The sequence below is a fragment of the Rana temporaria genome, chromosome 3 (assembly GCF_905171775.1).
Source record: "Rana temporaria chromosome 3, aRanTem1.1, whole genome shotgun sequence".
In the NCBI taxonomy this organism is placed as follows: domain Eukaryota; kingdom Metazoa; phylum Chordata; class Amphibia; order Anura; family Ranidae; genus Rana; species Rana temporaria.
This window is the reverse complement of record NC_053491.1, coordinates 432,292,135-432,309,738: the sequence shown is the minus strand read 5'-3', so window position 1 is coordinate 432,309,738 and position 17,604 is coordinate 432,292,135. Positions and strand designations below refer to the sequence as shown.

The window sequence follows — 17,604 nt, the reverse complement described above, 5'->3', positions numbered from 1 at the left end:
CTGGGACTCAAACCCGGCGTGTCCAGCCATAACTCACATATTCTCTCAAACCTGCCAGGACACCCCCTATGCTGATAGATATGTTTTTCCATCACCAACGCCATTCCCACGTGATTGACCCAGGAGGAGTGAGACGGTGGAGAGGCAGACTTCCACCCCATTAGGATTAATTTCCTAGCCTGGAACAATGTTCTGGAGACAGCCACCCTGGTCATCTCCTCGGGAACTACATCCTCCAGCACCCCAAATAAGCAGCACATAGGATCGACCGGAACTTTGGTCTGGAAGACAGAATTAATTGTCCCCACCACCCTGGTCCAATATCTGTGCAGCTTTGGGCAACGCCACAGGAGATGTATAAGGTCCCCCTTGTGTTGCTGGCAACGGCAGCACAACGGGTCCGCCTGCCTAGCCATCTTGTGCAGTCTCACCGGAGTATAGTGTACCCTCAGCAATATGTACAGTTGCGAAACCTTTTGCGCCACATTCAGGGAACAAGTAGTCAAGGATTGAAGTGCCTCCTCCCACTGGTCGCCCGTAACCTGGCCGAGGTCCCGCTGCCAAGCAGAAAAAGGCCTGCATGGGTACTCGTCCAGGTGCTTGGATAATAACATTTGATAGCATTGGGAAATAATTCCCTTGGTTTCAGAGGTAGACCGCAGCAAGTGGAATACTGGAGTGGGTGACAGTTTCCACTCCCACGCATCCCCCTGTGCCACCACGGCATGCCGAAGCTGTACTTCTCATTTTAAGTTCTATTGTTCAATGGTGAGGTAAGTTTCTCAAAACTTGTGTTAGCTGCTGCGTTGCGTGTCTTTTTCCTCCCCTTTGTAGCACGCTTAACCCTCATTTGCTGCCTTTATCCATTTTGTCTATCTTGCTCCTGTTCCTCCACACTAATAAGATCCTCCCTCTGCTCACTCTTCTCAATCCTCTTGACAGTATGATTCCTATCAGCAATCGTACAATGTATCAGAGCCTGCTCACCGTAAAGGCCCAGATTCTCGTCAGAAAAAAAACGTTGTTTCTCCTGACGAGATTCCTGGCAAGATTCTCTTGCCGGCCGAGTGTACACATGTACGATTTAAAAGAACCACCGTTCTTTTGAATGGCACGAACGTGGTGACGTCATCGACTACGACGAGCATGTACTCGTCACATTCAATGCCGTCGCCGCCATCTTGCTTCACCCTACCTATGACTTGGAAGCTACCGCGCTTGCGTCAATGTCATTTCGAGCCTGCGCGGGTTTCCATGGAGACGGGTAAGTATACAGACACTCGGGTTTCTCGGCAGGAAAACACTACTGAGAATCACAACCAGAAAATATAGAGCAGGTTCTCTATTTTTCTCATCGAGATTCTGGGCAGTTTTCTTGACGAGAAACCTCAAAGCCTCGTACACACGCACGGTGTACTCGGCAAGAAAGCTCTGCCAGCAGTTTTCTTGCTCTTTCTGGCCAAGAAAACCGTGCGTGTGTACGAGGCTTCACACTTTTTGCTTGTTAAAGGGCTGTACCGAAAGTAATGCAAAAGTTGGCATAACTTTTTTTTTTTTTTTTTTTTTTTTTTTTTTCTTCGATGATGCCACCATTGATTTTCGAAATTTAACCTTCATGTTGCCGGGAATATTAGTTTCTCTCCGGGAATATTCTTTTCTTGCACATGCGCTTTTTTTTTTCTATTACATTTCTCGCACGATTCTCCCATCATTGATCAGAAAATCGTTTGTTTTTCAAAAAAACTTCCAACATGTCGGATTTCTCAAATTTGTTTGCCGCACGAAAATCGGCTGTTGCTGCAGCCCACTAACGGTGCGAAATTCGTACTAAAATTCTATGATACGATTTTCGAAAGAAGTGTATGGCTGCCTTAACACTAAATCACCCAAAAAGGGGGGAGACAAACAAATACCCTTCCTTCCGCCAACAAATAAAGGGATTTTAAACGTGCCAAAACAATGGAGAGGCAAGACAGGAAAAAAAAAATACACTCAATAAAAAAATTGATTTTATTAATAAAGTAATGGTATCTTTTAAAAGCAAATTGACATGATTATACTGGTTGCATCTAACAGGTAGAATTGGTAAAACACAAAATACTGTGCAGATAAGCTTGTCAATCCGACGCGTTGCAACAAATTGCTTCTTCAGGGTTCACACTTGATGATGACCAGCTGAGAAATACTCAAATCCAGAATAATAAATGGAAATAATGCACAATACAATATATACAAAAAAAATGCACATCCTATAGCAGGTAGAAAAATGCATAAAGATATGATGCACAGATGGGAAAAAAATGAATTATAAAAATATTGAAAGAAAAGAAGGGGGGGGGGGAGGATACAGAATGGGACCCCATGGGGGGAACATAAACCAATTGGGGTACATTCTTTTTTTCCGCCCCCCCCCCCCCTTCTTTTTTTTTTTTTCTTTACCTCTATAGTAACTTTTTTTTTTTTTTTTATTTAAGATAAATAATGGATTCCAAGCAGAAGCAATGTGATGTCTCTTGAAGGAGGAGGGTGCAGGCTGTCAGACGTTGGCAGAAACCTACAGAATGTTTACAGAGATGGCACCATTTAAACGTCTTCATCCATCTGTGTACATTGCTCTTGTCAATGGTGTTATCTCTGTAAACATTCTGTAGATGTCAGTCTGCACCCCTCCTACCTCAAGAACTAAATAACGGCACCTTGCTTCTGCTTGGAATCCATTTTTATCTGCAATGGAAAAAGAAGAGTTATTGTACCAACATATGAAATTTGAACGACCTATGAAAGTTAATAAAAATGTTATGCCCACTTTTGCATTACTTTCGGTACATACAGGGCCCGACAAATTTGCTTAGAATCTAGGAGCCAGCTACAAAAAAGGAGCCATTTTTTTTTTTTGCCTGCTCATTACTATCACCCCCATCCTGCCCAGGCCAATTTTCAGCTTTAAAACTGAACTTGAATTTGAATGACAATTGTGCTGTCATGCAACACTGTACCCATATTACATTTTTAGCTTTGTTTCCAGACAGCTTTCTTCTGGTGGTATTTAATCACCACTGGGATACATTTTTTTTGCTGAATACATGAAAAAAACTTTTCTTTATTTTTGTTATAAAATGTTGCAAATAATTTTTCTTCTACACTAATGTGTGGTGATGATGCTGCACTTGCACTGATGGGACACTGGTAAGGCGGCACTGGTAAGGCTGCGCTGACAGGGCACTGGTAAGGCTGCATTGACGGGGCACTGGTAAAGCTGCACCGGTAAGGCTGCTCTGACGGGACACTGGTAAGACTGCTCTGACGTGTGATGTGCAGACCTGACTCTGAGCCTGTCCAGGGAGGGAACCGGAGCGCCTGGGGGATCCTTTGCAAGGTGATAACTGGCTCAGGGCCACTGCTGAGCCCATTTAGAACTGCCGGTTTCAGATGCGGGGAGTCTTTCTGGACAGCTCGATAGACCTGCACCCAGTGGGAGGAAGGAGAGAGCTGCACAGGGGACACTTCCTGCCCGCGGCTCCGCTCCTTCTCTCCCCGACCCACCATCCTACTACACTACAGACCCGCATCTGCCCTAACCGCCCTTCACAGCGCTCCAAAACACTTGCCAGCCTACCGCAATGTTGCCCCCCCATGCTAGCCACTGGGGCTGACAACAACCCATGCACCAGGTCGCGTTTTCTAGTGGCAATTGTGACCTGGCGCCTGGGATTTGTCGAGCCTTGGGTACAAATTATGTGCAAATACCACCGCGTTACTATTGTGGTAGTTAAACAATATGTATAAATACAGTGATTGCCAAAATATATAATGAGCTTGCTGCTAATCACTGAAATGTGTTCCTACAGCTAATGGAACCAAATAACCAGAAAGTGTAGTGCTGCCCCCTTAAAAAACTGCCAGTACTCTCGAAATACAGCGCTGCTTGTTATAAATCACATAAAACTCATGTTTAAATAAAGTGCATTGATTGAAACACATATCTAAATGAGTTGCAGAGTGCATTAACCACAGCACAATATTACTATTTAAATATATACTACCATATTAGGGCTCCAAAAATGTTCATTCAAGATGCATTTCAAGTCCTTTTTGATATATTTCAATATATAAAGTGCTCTGTGCAATTTGTGCAACATGTAAAAAGCTCTCTTAAACGGTTCTTTAATATAATAATTTCTTTTGTGCCTCAATCCACCACTGTGAATCACCACCACACTGGAAAAGTCACCAAATGACCTCTCACTTAAGAGTAAGGGGCCAGATTCTCTAAGATTCTGCGTTGGCGTAGTATAAGCCATTTACACCACGCCACCGCAACTTACTGGAGCAAGTGCCGTATTCTCCAAGCACTTGCTCCGTAATTTGCGGCGGCGTAGTGTAAATGGCCCGGCGTATGGCCACGTAATTCAAAGGGGGCGGCTTGTATTCAAATTAAGCGCGCCCCGCGCCGATCGAACTGCGCATGCGCCGGGCGGAAAAAGAGCCCAGTGCGCATGCTCCAGCTCACCACGGCTAACGTCAATGACGCCAACGTGAGCCTCATTGACGTAAAGTCGTATTCGCGGACGACTTAGTAAAACGATGTAATTGACGAAAAAAGACGACGCTGACCTGACGCCATACTTAACATGGCATACGGCGGACTGGCGTAAGGTCACCCCTCATATAGCAGGGGTAACCTTACGCTTACGGAAACAACGTAAACGACGACTACGCGACGCAAATTTGTTCGGGAATCGGCATATCAGGCTCATTTGCATAGTCAAATGAGAAATGAACGTAAACGCCACCTAGCGGCCAGCGGCGAATTACATCTAAGATCCGACGGTGTAAGTGACTTACACCTATCGGATCTTGCCGTATCTATGCCAAAAACAGATATACGACGGTGTTTCCTGAGATACACTGTCGTAACTCTTTTTAGAATCTGGCCCAAGGTCTATATGCCGTTTGTCCCCTGAGGGGTTAGGAACATCCAGGGCATCGCCTCTTCTTTCTAATAGCATTATAAGGAGTACCATAAAATCAGAGGGGAGAAAGACTTAAATAGTGTAAAAACCTTTTATTACGCCAACTGATTGCAGCTAAAAACATCTGTTAATGCACTTAAATTATATTGTGCGTTCCGCTCTGCACCCGGGTATAACAGCCTTATGTTATTGCCGGCCGTGTCCACTACACAGCACCGGCTGTCTCCAATACCTCACCGCTTCCGAACGGAATGGAACAACGCTGCTTCCTGTAGCTCCACCCCAATGTACGTTTCGTCATAATGATGTCCTCAGGAGGGGTTACTTTCAGAAGCTCCCATTTGAACCTCTCAGATGTTGCTCTCTCTACTGACACAAAAACATTATTTTTTTCTTGTTCCATCGTCTTGGCTAGGTGATTGTCCACTTTGGAGGCTTTACCTTGCAAAGAACCCTTTTAAGTATTGGACAAGATGGTATTGCATACCAGGACTTTCTTCCCAAGGTAGTATCTGCTTTCTACCCTAATCGGGACATTGTTCTCCCATTCCTCTGGCTCAGTTCATCAAAGGGAAATGTATTTTCGTGATTTGGATGTGGTTTAGGCTGTGCAAGTCGATTCCTTAGCCACTGTTTCTTTCAGGAAGACTGATCGTTGGGAGGAACGCATGTTAAATATGCACAGGTTCATGAAAAGGAGGTCCTGGAACTGGAATGTGTGCAGAGAACTAAAATAATAAGGGGCATGGAGAAACTTTAACTGGACTAAATTAATTTTTTCTTGGAAGTAGTAATTTAATGTCACCCCCAACACCATTTGTTGTGCATTAAAAGTTCAATGCAAAAGTATTTAGGGTGGAACATGCAACATGTTCCAGCAGCTGCAGCCTCGGATCCTCCCCCCTTCCCTGTGACAGTGAGTGGAGGCTCTTCTCCCCACGCACCCTGTCGCTATTTGAAAATTACACAGCCGTGCTGAGCTCTGCCCACGCAACCACGTCATTCATTTGCGGTTTCCTGTGAATGCACGTACGTCCTCCAACATCCGCCATTGTGGAATGAATGAGCACTCTCGTAGTCTCTCAGGTCGCTGATGAGCGCTCTCGTAGTTCATTCACAAGTACAGGCTGAAAGCTGCAGGGCTAGTGTGCTGTAGTCTGGCATTGCACCCCTGATACATTGATCATGGATGCAATGCTTTCCAGGCTCCTTAGGGAAAAAATAACTGCACGTTTCTTTTCCCTGCAATATTATGTTTTTCTATTATTTTTTTCCCAACCGGTGAACTTATCCTTTAACCACTTGCCAACCGCACTACAGCCGAAAGATGGCTACAGAGCGGTCGTCCAGTTCCGGTAGGGCGTCCATAGACGTCCTCCCAAAACCCTGGGGCGCGCTCTGTGACTATTGTGTCCTTTTAGACACAGCTAAGCATAGATCACAGTAAAAGGCCAATGACAAAGGCCCTTAACCATGTGGTCAGCTGTGCCCAATCACAGCTGATCACATGTAAACAGACTTGCTGGTTATTGGCAGTTCTTTCCTCACTCGCTGTGTCAGTAAGAGGAAAGAACAGCCGATAACCGGCAAAGCTGTCAGTACACTCTTTACACTGATAATCAGTACCAGTCAGTGACTTCACATAAGTGAAGACGAGAAATTCCTTATTTGCAAACTTTTATGACAGAAAAATTTTCGGTCTTTTTCAGTCTTTTTTTTTTTTTTTGTTTCCTTTGTTTAGTAAAAAAGTGATGATTAAATACCACCAAAATAAAACTCTATATCAAAGCATAAAATTAAAAATTCATTTGGGTACAGTGTTGCATGACTGAGTAATTGTCATTCAAAGTGCGACAGCGCTGAAAGCTGAAAATTGGCCTGAGTAGAAAGGGGGTGAAAGTGTCTGGTATTGTAGTGGCTAACGCACGCTTTGCTTTAAGGCAGCACATGCACTATGAATGTACAGCCAACACACGGCAATATTTTTGCTGAAGCGACACATCCCAGTTCACAGTAGTGCGATCCCCGGCGTTGTGAAAATGGTGTGTTGCTTTAGTTTGCCGAGGTCCCATATAAAATGAGCAAATAAATGTTGCTGTACCTTGCGTTGCAGTAGTGTGCATATTCCCACAACACACAAGTAGGGGATATGATCGCTGTATAAGAATATACATGGCCCATATAGATAATTCAGTGAAAAATTATTAATGTTATCGTTGTCACAAAGATAAAGGGCACAGTTCTTCTGGGTGTTCTGGGAACACCTAAACATGAGCCTTATTTCTATAGGACAAGAATTCCCAACTCTTCTCAAAGTCTGTCTGCTGGATTTTCATAACCTGTGATCATGCAGAACAAAGTCACTCATGCCCCTATACCACATCCAGTGTAGTCAGCATTACAGAGAAAAAGTAGCTCAGAGGGTGGAAAACGGCAAAGAATGTGAAGAAGATGCATTTTATCTAGAGGCACGGGGAAAGTCCTAATTAATCTGGCTATAATGGGTCATGAGAACTTTAACTATAATCCAGATTAAGATCAATTAAGTGGGCCGTAGTGACTTTAGTGTAGTCGGGGTTTCCTGGATTATGTTGTCAGATAATTGTTGACAATTTTAACTGCGGTCAGAATTGCCAGCTCTGTAATGTGTTGTACTGCTCTAAAAACAAGTCTTGGCTGCTGAATTTTTGGTGCGTGAATTTTGAGGTCCAAATTAATAGAATCCGTCACTTACACGTGTCTGAGGCCTGTGTCCCCTGCAGCGCACCCTGGTTCCATCTGCCAGTACCCACATTAAGCCACAGATTCACACTGCTCCAACATGATAGTCACGCAACTTCAGTTTGAGTTTGATGCGGCTTAAAGCGGAGTTCCACCCAGAAATTGAGCTTCTGCTTCCCCCCCCCCCCCCCCCCCGGGTGTCACATTTGGTACCTTACAGGGGGAGGGGTGAGCAGATACATGTCTAATCCAGTAATTTGCTCCCACCTCCGCAGGATCTGCGATAATCAACGACATGTCCGGACCCTCTTCCACAAATCCACCCCCCTCCCCTCGCTGTCTTCTGGAAGACACACAGATCCCAGAAGACAGCAGGGACCAGTCAGGATGTGCAGCGCGACTCGCGCACTAGGGAAGCAGGCTGTGAAGCCGCAAGGCTTCACTTCCTCATTTCCTTACTAAAGGTGCCTCCGCCTGCACCCGGAGCCGAGGGACGGGTCGGCTTCGGGTGAGGATTTTGCGGGCGCCCTGGACAGGCAAGTGTCCTTATTTTAAAAGTCTGCAGCTACAGTATTTGTAGCTGCTGCCTTTTTCAGTTATTTTTGTTTTCCCCACACGAAACACTGCTTTAATGTGACTTTACACTCTATGGCAGTGATGGTAAACCTTGGCACCTTAGATGTTTTGGAACTACATTTCCCATGATGCTCATGAACTCTGCAGTGTAGTTGAGCATCATGGGAAATGTAGTTCCAAAACATCTGGGGTGCCAAGGTTTGCCATCACTGCTCTATGGCATTGAAGTCGTATCAAAGTCGGACCAAAGTAGTTTCTAAAGTTGGAGCGACTTGTGTCAGATTAGTCAACATGGCTCGCTTAGGGAAGCATTGAATTTGACATGTCATGCGACTTGTGCTCTCACAAGTCGGATCAGATGTTGCACCAGTGTGAACCAGGCCTAAACTGTGACCTGTAATGGCGTAGGCAAGAAATATGTCACCAGCACACCAGGGAACGCCATAAAAAGTCCAATGCTTTATTGATTGATCACATCACAGCAGAAGATGGCAACATTTTGGAGACACGCAGGACACTTTCATTGGGAAATGTGACGTTACATGCCTGATGAAAGGGTTCCTGAGTGGCTCCTAAACATCACTATATTCTACTGTGATCAGTCAATAAAGCATTGGACTCATTTATGGAGTTCCCTGGTGTGCTGGTGACATATTTTCTTGCCTTGAAGTCCTTCTGGTCTCCAGCCGGTGGTCACAACAGCACCCACTCACTCGTCCGCCATTTTCAGAAACATGCAGCGCATCTGAAAAGTATTCACAGCGCATCACTTCTACCACATTTTGTTATGTTACAGCCTTATTCTGAAATGGATTAAATTCATTATTTTACTCAAAGTTCTACAAACCATATCCCATAATGACAACATGAAAGAAGTTTGTTCAAAATCTTTGCAAATTTATTAGAAATAAAAAACTATCCTATGTACATAAGTAATGAATTTATTCAATTTTGGAATAAGGCTGTAACATAAGATGTGGAAAAAGTGAAGCACTGGGAATACTTTCCAGATGCACTGTATACGTTAAGCCCCACACACACACACTGGCAAAATGTTGGGGTACATTTTTCTGGTTAAAAAAAAAAAAAAACGTCCGACATTCTGCCCATGTGTATGTCAGTCTGTCCGATAGAAGCCGGCCGCGCTTGCTGGAAAACCAGCATCCGACCTACTCCCGATCAGCGCTCACAGTCAATGGCAAAGAGCGCTGATCGGAGTGTTCTGGCAGGGGGGCTGAGCTGAGTATTTGTTTTTTTTTGTTTTTTGTTTTTTTTTCATTCAACCAACAAGGTTGAATGGAAAAAAAAACAATAGTGTACCCGCCTTTAGGCATATTGACTTGGGCTGTAATGGCGTAGGACTGGCAGAGTGAATGGGACACAGACATCGAAAGATCTTTGTGCAACCTTGAGGCACTTGGCGCTATGGGCAGTAGGAAAAGTGAGTAATTGCTTGGTGTGCATCATTGCTTTTCAGGTTTTCAAAAAATGGCAACAGAGTTGCTTCAAAAAAAAATCTTTAATTTCCGTTTGCAGCTAGCTACTGTTCAAAACTGCTCAAAAGCAGTTTTGAAAAGATCACTTCCTTGCAATGATAACAATGTTTATGTAGAGAACACATCCCTGAAATGCACGTTTCCCGCTCATGTGATTGACTCACCCCTTTGTCAGGCTACAATGGGTATACACCCATAGATTACAGTATTTATCGGCGTATAACACGCACCCCAATTTAAGAGGAAGGTTATCTTCAAATAAACCACTTTGAAGCAAAATAATGGTCAATGCCAATCAATGCAGCCTGATTAGTGCCCATCTGCAGCCTCTGTGCCCATCTGCAGCCTGATTTGCGCCCATCCAATGCAGCCTGATGCCCATCTGCAGACTCGATGCAGCCTCTGTGCCCATCTGCAGCCTGATCTGTGCCCATCCAATGCAGCCTGATGCCTATCTTCAGCCTCACCATTTCTCATGCAGTGCAGGAAATCAGGAGGGGGGCGAGTGCCACCGGAATCACCGAGCCGGCATCTTCTGTTTACAGTACTCGGCTCTCGGCAGTCACATACACAGTTCCGCCACCGCCATCGGGCCAGCTTCTGTGGTTGACAGAACACTCGTCCAATGCCGGTGGCGGAGGCGGGACGTGTGAGTGACGTCAGAGCCGAGTAAACAGGACATGCCGGCTCAGTGATTCGGGTGGCACTCGTCCCCCTCCATCTCCTCCGAGGTACGCTATCGGCGTATAACACGCACCAGTGATTTCCCCCCCCCCCCTGTGTGTTTATATGCCGATAAATACAGTATTTTTGTTAAACCTGTGGTATTAACGCAAATAATTCAACAGATCTCCCCATCAACAGCACAGGTAAAGGTACAGTGCCTTGAAAAAGTATTTATACCCCTTGAAATTTTCCACATTTTGTCATGTTACAACCAAAAACATAAATGTATTTTATTGGGATTTTATGTGATAGAACAACACAAAGTGGCACATAATTGTGAAGTGGAACAAAAATGATAAATGGTTTTCAAATAAAAAAATAAAAAATTATCTGAAAAAGTGTGGTGTGCATTTGTATTTAGCCCCCTTTACTCTGATACCCCTAACTAAAATCTAGTGGAACCAATTGCCTTCAGAAGACACCCAATTAGTAAAGAGGGTCCACCTGTGTGTATTTTAATCTCTGTATAAATACAGCTGTTCTGTGAAGCCCTCAGAGGTTTGTTGGAGAAGCTTAGTGAACAAACGGCATCATGATGGCCAAGGAACACACCAGACAGGTCAGGTAAAGGTTTGTGGACAAGTTTAAAGCAGGGTTAGGTTGAAAAAAAAAAATATCCCAAGCTTTGAACATCTCATGGAGCACTGTTCAATCCATTATCTGAAAATGGAAAGTGTATGGCACAACTGCAAACCTACCAAGACATGGCCGTCCACCTAAACTGACAGGATCGGGCAAGGAGAGCATTAATCAGAGAAGCAGCCAAAAGGGCCATGGTAACTCTTGAGGAGCTGCAGAGATCCACAAGTTGTGCTCTCCACAAATCTGACCTTTATGGAAGAGTGACAAGAAGAAAGACATTGTTGTAAGAAAGCCATAAGAAGTCCTGTTTGCAGTTTGTGAGAAGCCATGTGGGGGACACAGCAAACATGTGGAAGAAGGCGCTCTGGTCAGATGAGACCAACATTTTTCTTATTTGGCCTAAAAGCAAAACGCTATGTGTGGTGGAAAACTAACATTGAACATCACCCTGAACACACCATCCCAACTGTGAAACATGGTGGTGACAGCATCATGTTGTGGGGATAATTTTCTTCCACAGGAACAGGGAAGCTGGTCAGAATTGATGGGAAGATGGATGGAGCCAAATACATCTTAGAAGAAAACCTGTTAGTCTGCAAAAGACTTTAGACTGGGGTGGGGGTTCACCTTCCAGTAGGATAACGACCCTAAACATATAGCCAGAGCTACAAGGGGATGGTTTAGATCAAAGCCTATACAGTATATGTGTTAAAATGGCCCAGTCAAAGTCCAGACCTAAATCCAATTGGGAATCTGTGGCAAGACTTGAAACTCACTCTCTAGATGTGCAAAGCTGGTAGAGACATCCCCAAAAGGCTTGCAGTTGTAATTACAGTGAAAGGAGGTTCTACAAAGTATTGACTCAGGGGGGCTGAATACAAATGCACACCACACTTTTCACATATTTATTTGTAAAATATTTTGAAATCCATTTATCATTTTCCTTCCACTTCACAACTATGCGCCACTTTGTGTTGGTCTATCACATAAAACGCTTTTAGGTTTTTGGTTGTAACATGACAAAATGTGGAACATTTCAAGGGGTATGAATAATTTTTCAAGGCACTGTATCTGCGGCTGCTGCAACTGTATTGTAGCAACCACAGACGACACTGGTCAGAATACCGGGAACAGTGGTTGCATTTAATTTAATGCCGCTTGGCTGACAATTTGCAGCCTCGCTCCTTTGATTTTTCAATCGAAGGATGTTGGGTGGGAGGTGACCGATGGGCCAACCAGGTAGCGAGATTTGGCCATTCGTATAGTATGTACTCGGCCTTACTGGTCTTTTCACACTGGCGATCTGATCGGGTCTGCATGTCAGTTTTTCAGATGGACCTGATCTGATGGTCTATGCTTTCCCATGGACCGGCGGGTGTAAACAAATTTGTGCCCATTTACACCCGCCTACCTCCAGGTCGGATCAGGCCTGCTTAAAAAAAAAAACTCAGTCCTCTTCTGTTTTGGGCGGACTGCATTGGAGACAACAGACAAAAAAATCCCAGCTCACTTACCAGCTATCCAACCAACCGAATTGTCCTGTCTAACGGTTCATGTTGAGACTAAGGGGTTTAGTTTGCACACATTTGCAAATACATGTGTAAGCTGCAGAGGCCATGTCACGGCACCCCAGTGTACTACAGTTTTAACTCATACATTTTGAGTTTCCTGAGTTGGAGCACAAATATAAATATATATATAATAATGGATAGTTTAGGGGAAGGTATTCCTGGAGATTGCCCATCCCTTCTTGAAGGTATAGGAAGGCACTGGACACCCAGCAATAGCACAATGGCAGTGAAGGTATCCAGTGCATCCACTCACCAATTCACCAATGGTACAAACAGCAACCAATCTCCAACCTATAATTGGTCTTTGTGTGCAAAATAAACCCCTTGGTCTTCACGTGAACTGTTGGACAGGGTCATTTGGTTTGTTGCAGGCTTGCTGGTAAGTGAGCTGGGAATTTTTGTTCCTTCCATGTGCTCCTTGCTGCAAAGGCCAGTTATAGGTTGGGGTGGTTGACATTTGTTTGTACTGTTGGTTACTTGGTGAGGGGATGCACTGGATACTTTTGCTGCCATTGTCCTATTGCTGGGTGTCCAGTGCATCCCTAAACCTTTTGAGTGGTGGGCTCCCTCCAGGCATACCTGCCTTTAATCTATCCATTTTTATAAATGTGCTCCAACTTTGGAGACTCTTAGAATTATAGAGTTAGGACTGCAGTACACTGGGGTGTGCTGTGACGTGGCCCCTGCAGCTTACACATGTATTTTGCAAATGTGTTCAACAGGATTTTTTGGTTTGTTGCAGGCTGGCTGGTAAGTGAGCTGGGAACTTTTGTTTGTTTTTTAAATGTGTCGTCCTTCCATGTGCTCCTTGCTGCAAAGGCCAAGTTGGGGTGGTTGCCAATTGTTTGTACTATATCGGAGGCAGCTTAGGTGTAAACTAACAGTAAAGTCTGTTTACAACTTCTGGCCATAGAGCAAAGTAAGCGCTGTCCATGTCCGCTCTGCATAAACTGAGCAGACGCAGACCTGTCATTCGCTCTGCTCTAATCGGCAGACAGATCCCCTGCTGATCGGCACAGAAGATGCCCGTATGAAAGGAGCCTTAGAGTGGTATTCTTAGTTTTTTTTTTTTAACTACTTGCAGACCTGCCGCCGTCGTTTTACGGCGGCAGGTTGGCTCCCCTGCGCGAGAGCCCGTAGCTCTACGTCGGCTCTCTCGCAGGCCACTAGGGGCGCGCGCGCGCCGCCTGCTCATCCCTGTGTGCTTGCCCAGCGGGCACCCGCGATTGCTCGTTGCAGAACGGGGACCGGGAGCTGTGTGTGTAAACACACAGCTCCCGGTCCTGTCGGGGGGAAATGCTGATCCTCTGTTCATACAATGTATGAACAGAAGATCGTGATTTCCTCTAGTGAGGCCACCCCCCCTACAGTTAGAACACACCCAGGGACATACTTAACCCCTTCCCCGCCCCCTAGTGTTAACCCCTTCCCTGCCAGTGGCATTTTTATAGTAATCCATAGCATTTTGATAGCACTGATCGCTATAAAAATGCCAATGGTCCCAAAAATGTGTCAAAAGTGTCCGAAGTGTTCGCCATAATGTCGCAGTACCGAAAAAAAATCGCTGATCGCCGCCATTACTAGTAAAAAAAAAAATATTAATAAAAATGCCATAAAAATACCCCCTATTTGATAAACGCTATAACTTTTGCGCAAACCAATCAATAAGCGCTTATTGCTTTTTTTTTTTTTAGAAAAATATGTAGAAGAATACGTATCGGCCTAAACTGAGGAAAAAAAAAAGTTTTTTTTATATATTTTTGGGGGATATTTATTACAGCAAAAAGTAAAAAATATTCAGTTTTTTCAAAATTGTCGCTCTATTTTTGTTTATAGCGCAAAAAATAAAAACCACAGAGGTGATCAAATACCACCAAAAGAAAGCTCTATTTGTGGGAAAAAAAGGACGCAAATTTTGTTTGGAAGCCACGTCGCACGACCGCGCAATTGTCAGTTAAAGCGACGGAGTCCCGAATCGCAAAAAGTGCTCTGGTCTTTGGGCAGCAATATGGTCCGGGGGGTTAAGTGGTTAAACCAATGCAAGGCACTGAAATCTGAGAAATGGGCTAGGTCATAGTTTATAGATTATCTCCTCTCTTAGGGCATAAATGGTAGGTATTATAACAGAAGTTCTGCCCAAATGTCCTGAGATAAGCCTGTTAAATCTAAATGTGTTGGATTTTGGAAAAAAAAAAACGGTTTGAAAGAAAATGAACTGCATTTTTGGCTTTAGTGTATGCTTTATAGCAGTGGTCATCAACCCTGTCCTCGGGGCCCAGGTTTTATGTATTACCTTGGGGAGATGCAGACTAGAATACTGCAATCACTGAGCAGCAAATGATATCACCCGTGATATATTTCAGTTATCTTGCAAACCTGGCCTGTTAGTGGGCCCTGAGGAAAGGGTTGATGACCACAGCTTTATAGGATTTTTCGTGCTGCCAGCCAAAGCTTTTTCAATTGACATTTGCTTGTGTCTCTTAGCGTATCCTTCAGGAAGAAGAGTCTGATCCTTTGCCAGCTGCACGGGTCTCCCCAGTGAATGGTAAGCTCCTTTGGTTCCTTGATGAGCCTGCTGCCCGAGATCTAACATGCCCCGTGGAGAAGCACTCTGTCTTGTAGCACTGCACTTAGAGCTCCATAATCCGGAGCGGGTTCAGAACCAGAGTCCGGATCTCCCCACACTTCATCCCTGGTGCTGCCAGGGCCACAGGCAGAAGTAGAGAGCCGGACAGAGCAGAGATACAGGTCAAAGTCAAGCCAAGACAAGCAAAGGTTAGCCAGTGTCACAATACAAAAACTACAAGCAGTGACTGTACTCAGCATTTTGATGGACATGGGTGCAGTGACTTCCTGGACCAAACAGTTAAAGCCACGGATGCATAGACTCAACCACCAAAGCCACAAATAACGATGGGATGAGCACCAAAAAAAAGAGGACCACAGAAGTAGAGATATGTAGCCAGAGATGATGCCACAGGACCATCAACCGAACCTCAGACTTTTCCTCAACCAGAAGACCACATCATGAGCAGAACATGTAGCTTAAAGATCTGCCCTGCATCCTCACCATCCATATTCTTGACTCTGCCCACTGTACCCTTAACGATCTGTCCCCCTCTCACATCTGCCTCCTGCTAGGATCTGCTCCTTACCCGAGGAGCCACAACTTCCAGAAGATTTGCACATTCAAATCAAGATCACGTGGCTACACAGAAAATAAAATGCCAATTTGTTCACATTGTGTGGTTTTTTTTTACTTGCAACTGTATAACCTACAGAAAGCGATGTGGGTGTAGAGATGGCGTGACCCATTGAAGTCGGTCCAATTTCTCTTTTTGGCCTTGGCTTCAGATATATATATATATTTTTTACTTCCTAAATTCTGGCATAGGCCAGGATGACATTACAACACCTTCCCCGCCATCCGCAGACACGATGCTGGTCTTTTCCAGTTCTCTGGCATTGCCCCCGACACGGGCGCACGCGCCCATGTCTCAAACTGCCTCCTGGGATGTGCGACGTAGCCATCCCAGGAGCCATTTGGGAGACGTGCATAAACATCTCAGAGTCTCTAGGAGTTGTCTTTGATGTGTGTGTGTGCAGCATACGTAGGGGAACTGATGCATGTGTACACATGTAGTGGCCATCTCTGGCAAGTCCCATAGATGTTACAGCTTCATGGCATGTTCGTGCACGTGTCAGATCTCAGCTAAAGATGGCAGCGCTGGAGAAGAGGGACCAAGGGAAAGGTTTTCTTTTTTTTTGACAAGTGTTGGGGACCTTTATTTTGGGGGCTTAGGCAAAGTGAAGTTCCTACTTTAACCACTTCAATACCAGGCACTTTCACCCCCTTCCTGTCCAAGCCAATTTTCAGCTTTTTGACAATTGCGCGGTCATGCTACACTGTACACAAACAGAATTTTTATCATTTTGTTCCCCGAACGGCTCTTCTCTACTCGCGTCTGTCGGATGCGAGTGAGGAAAAGCCGATCAATGGCTCTTCCTGTGTGTTTATTACCACGTGATTGGACGTGGCTGATCATGGGGTAAAGAGCCTCTGTCAGAGACTGACATACCGCACCACCGATCGCCGCGATGCGCACCTTCAAGTGCGCGTGGCAGCTGTTATCCTGCTGGATGTCATATGACGCCCAGTCAGGATAACTGAACCATCTCCCCGCCATCATTTTGCTATGGGCCGGGCGGGAAGTGGTTAAGCAGTCGAAAATTTTGATTTCAGTTTTTTAAACAGTTTCACGCCAACCACCTCTTGGCCCTTTTAAGAGTTCTAAAAGACAGGAGGTGAACCTTCAGGTCATGTGACCACTGTAATTGGCTGTCCACCGCGGTCACATGATCGGAAAGCTCCTAATGTCAAGTCGGGAACGTACTGTCCACCGCGGTCACATGATCGGAAAGCTCCTAATGTCAATGCGGGAACGTACCGATCTCCACTGGCTACTGTGCAGGAAGTGCACTCTCGGCATGGTAAGTTGTTTTAACAGGACCGCATATATGCGGCTGCTTGACATTAAGGCCCACCCGCCGAGTAGCCACATATTTGCAGGTAACCGGCGCCAAGAGGTTAAATACCTTAAATTAAATCTGGTTGACGATGTAAATATTTTCTATATTTTTTTTAATGTTGTAGAATAGACTGTCCGGAAACAGAAAAGGGGGGAGATCGCTATGGACTAGAGTGGGGTATATGTATTGAAGGATGGGTGGGTACAGTTGACATTGTTTTAATACAAGTGTCATCTAAAGGATAACTCCACTTTTGTGGGAAAAAAATGGCAAATAGAAAAAAATCTAGCATATACAATTGTGATGCAAGTAATATTGTAATTTAATGTTATTAAAAAAAAAAAACACACTAATTTTAATTCTGCAGCACTGATTTTTTTGTAAAATTCTATTCAATATGGCTACCTGATGGCGGTACACAGGTGGTGT

General features: G+C 44.7%; 1 protein-coding gene across 3 annotated transcripts in view; it reads left to right on the top strand.

Annotated features, from left to right (window-relative positions):
• The window catches only part of PGLS (6-phosphogluconolactonase), a 49,822-nt gene extending 33,936 nt beyond the window's left edge, over positions 1 to 15,886 (top strand). For all 3 annotated transcript variants that reach the window (XM_040346351.1, XM_040346353.1, XM_040346352.1), the window contains exon 6: positions 15,130 to 15,886. In XM_040346351.1, coding sequence (XP_040202285.1) covers positions 15,130 to 15,267 — 138 coding nt within the window. In that variant the 3' untranslated portion in view covers positions 15,268 to 15,886. The remainder of the gene's footprint in view (positions 1 to 15,129) is intronic.
• Positions 15,887 to 17,604: the final 1,718 nt, after the last annotated feature.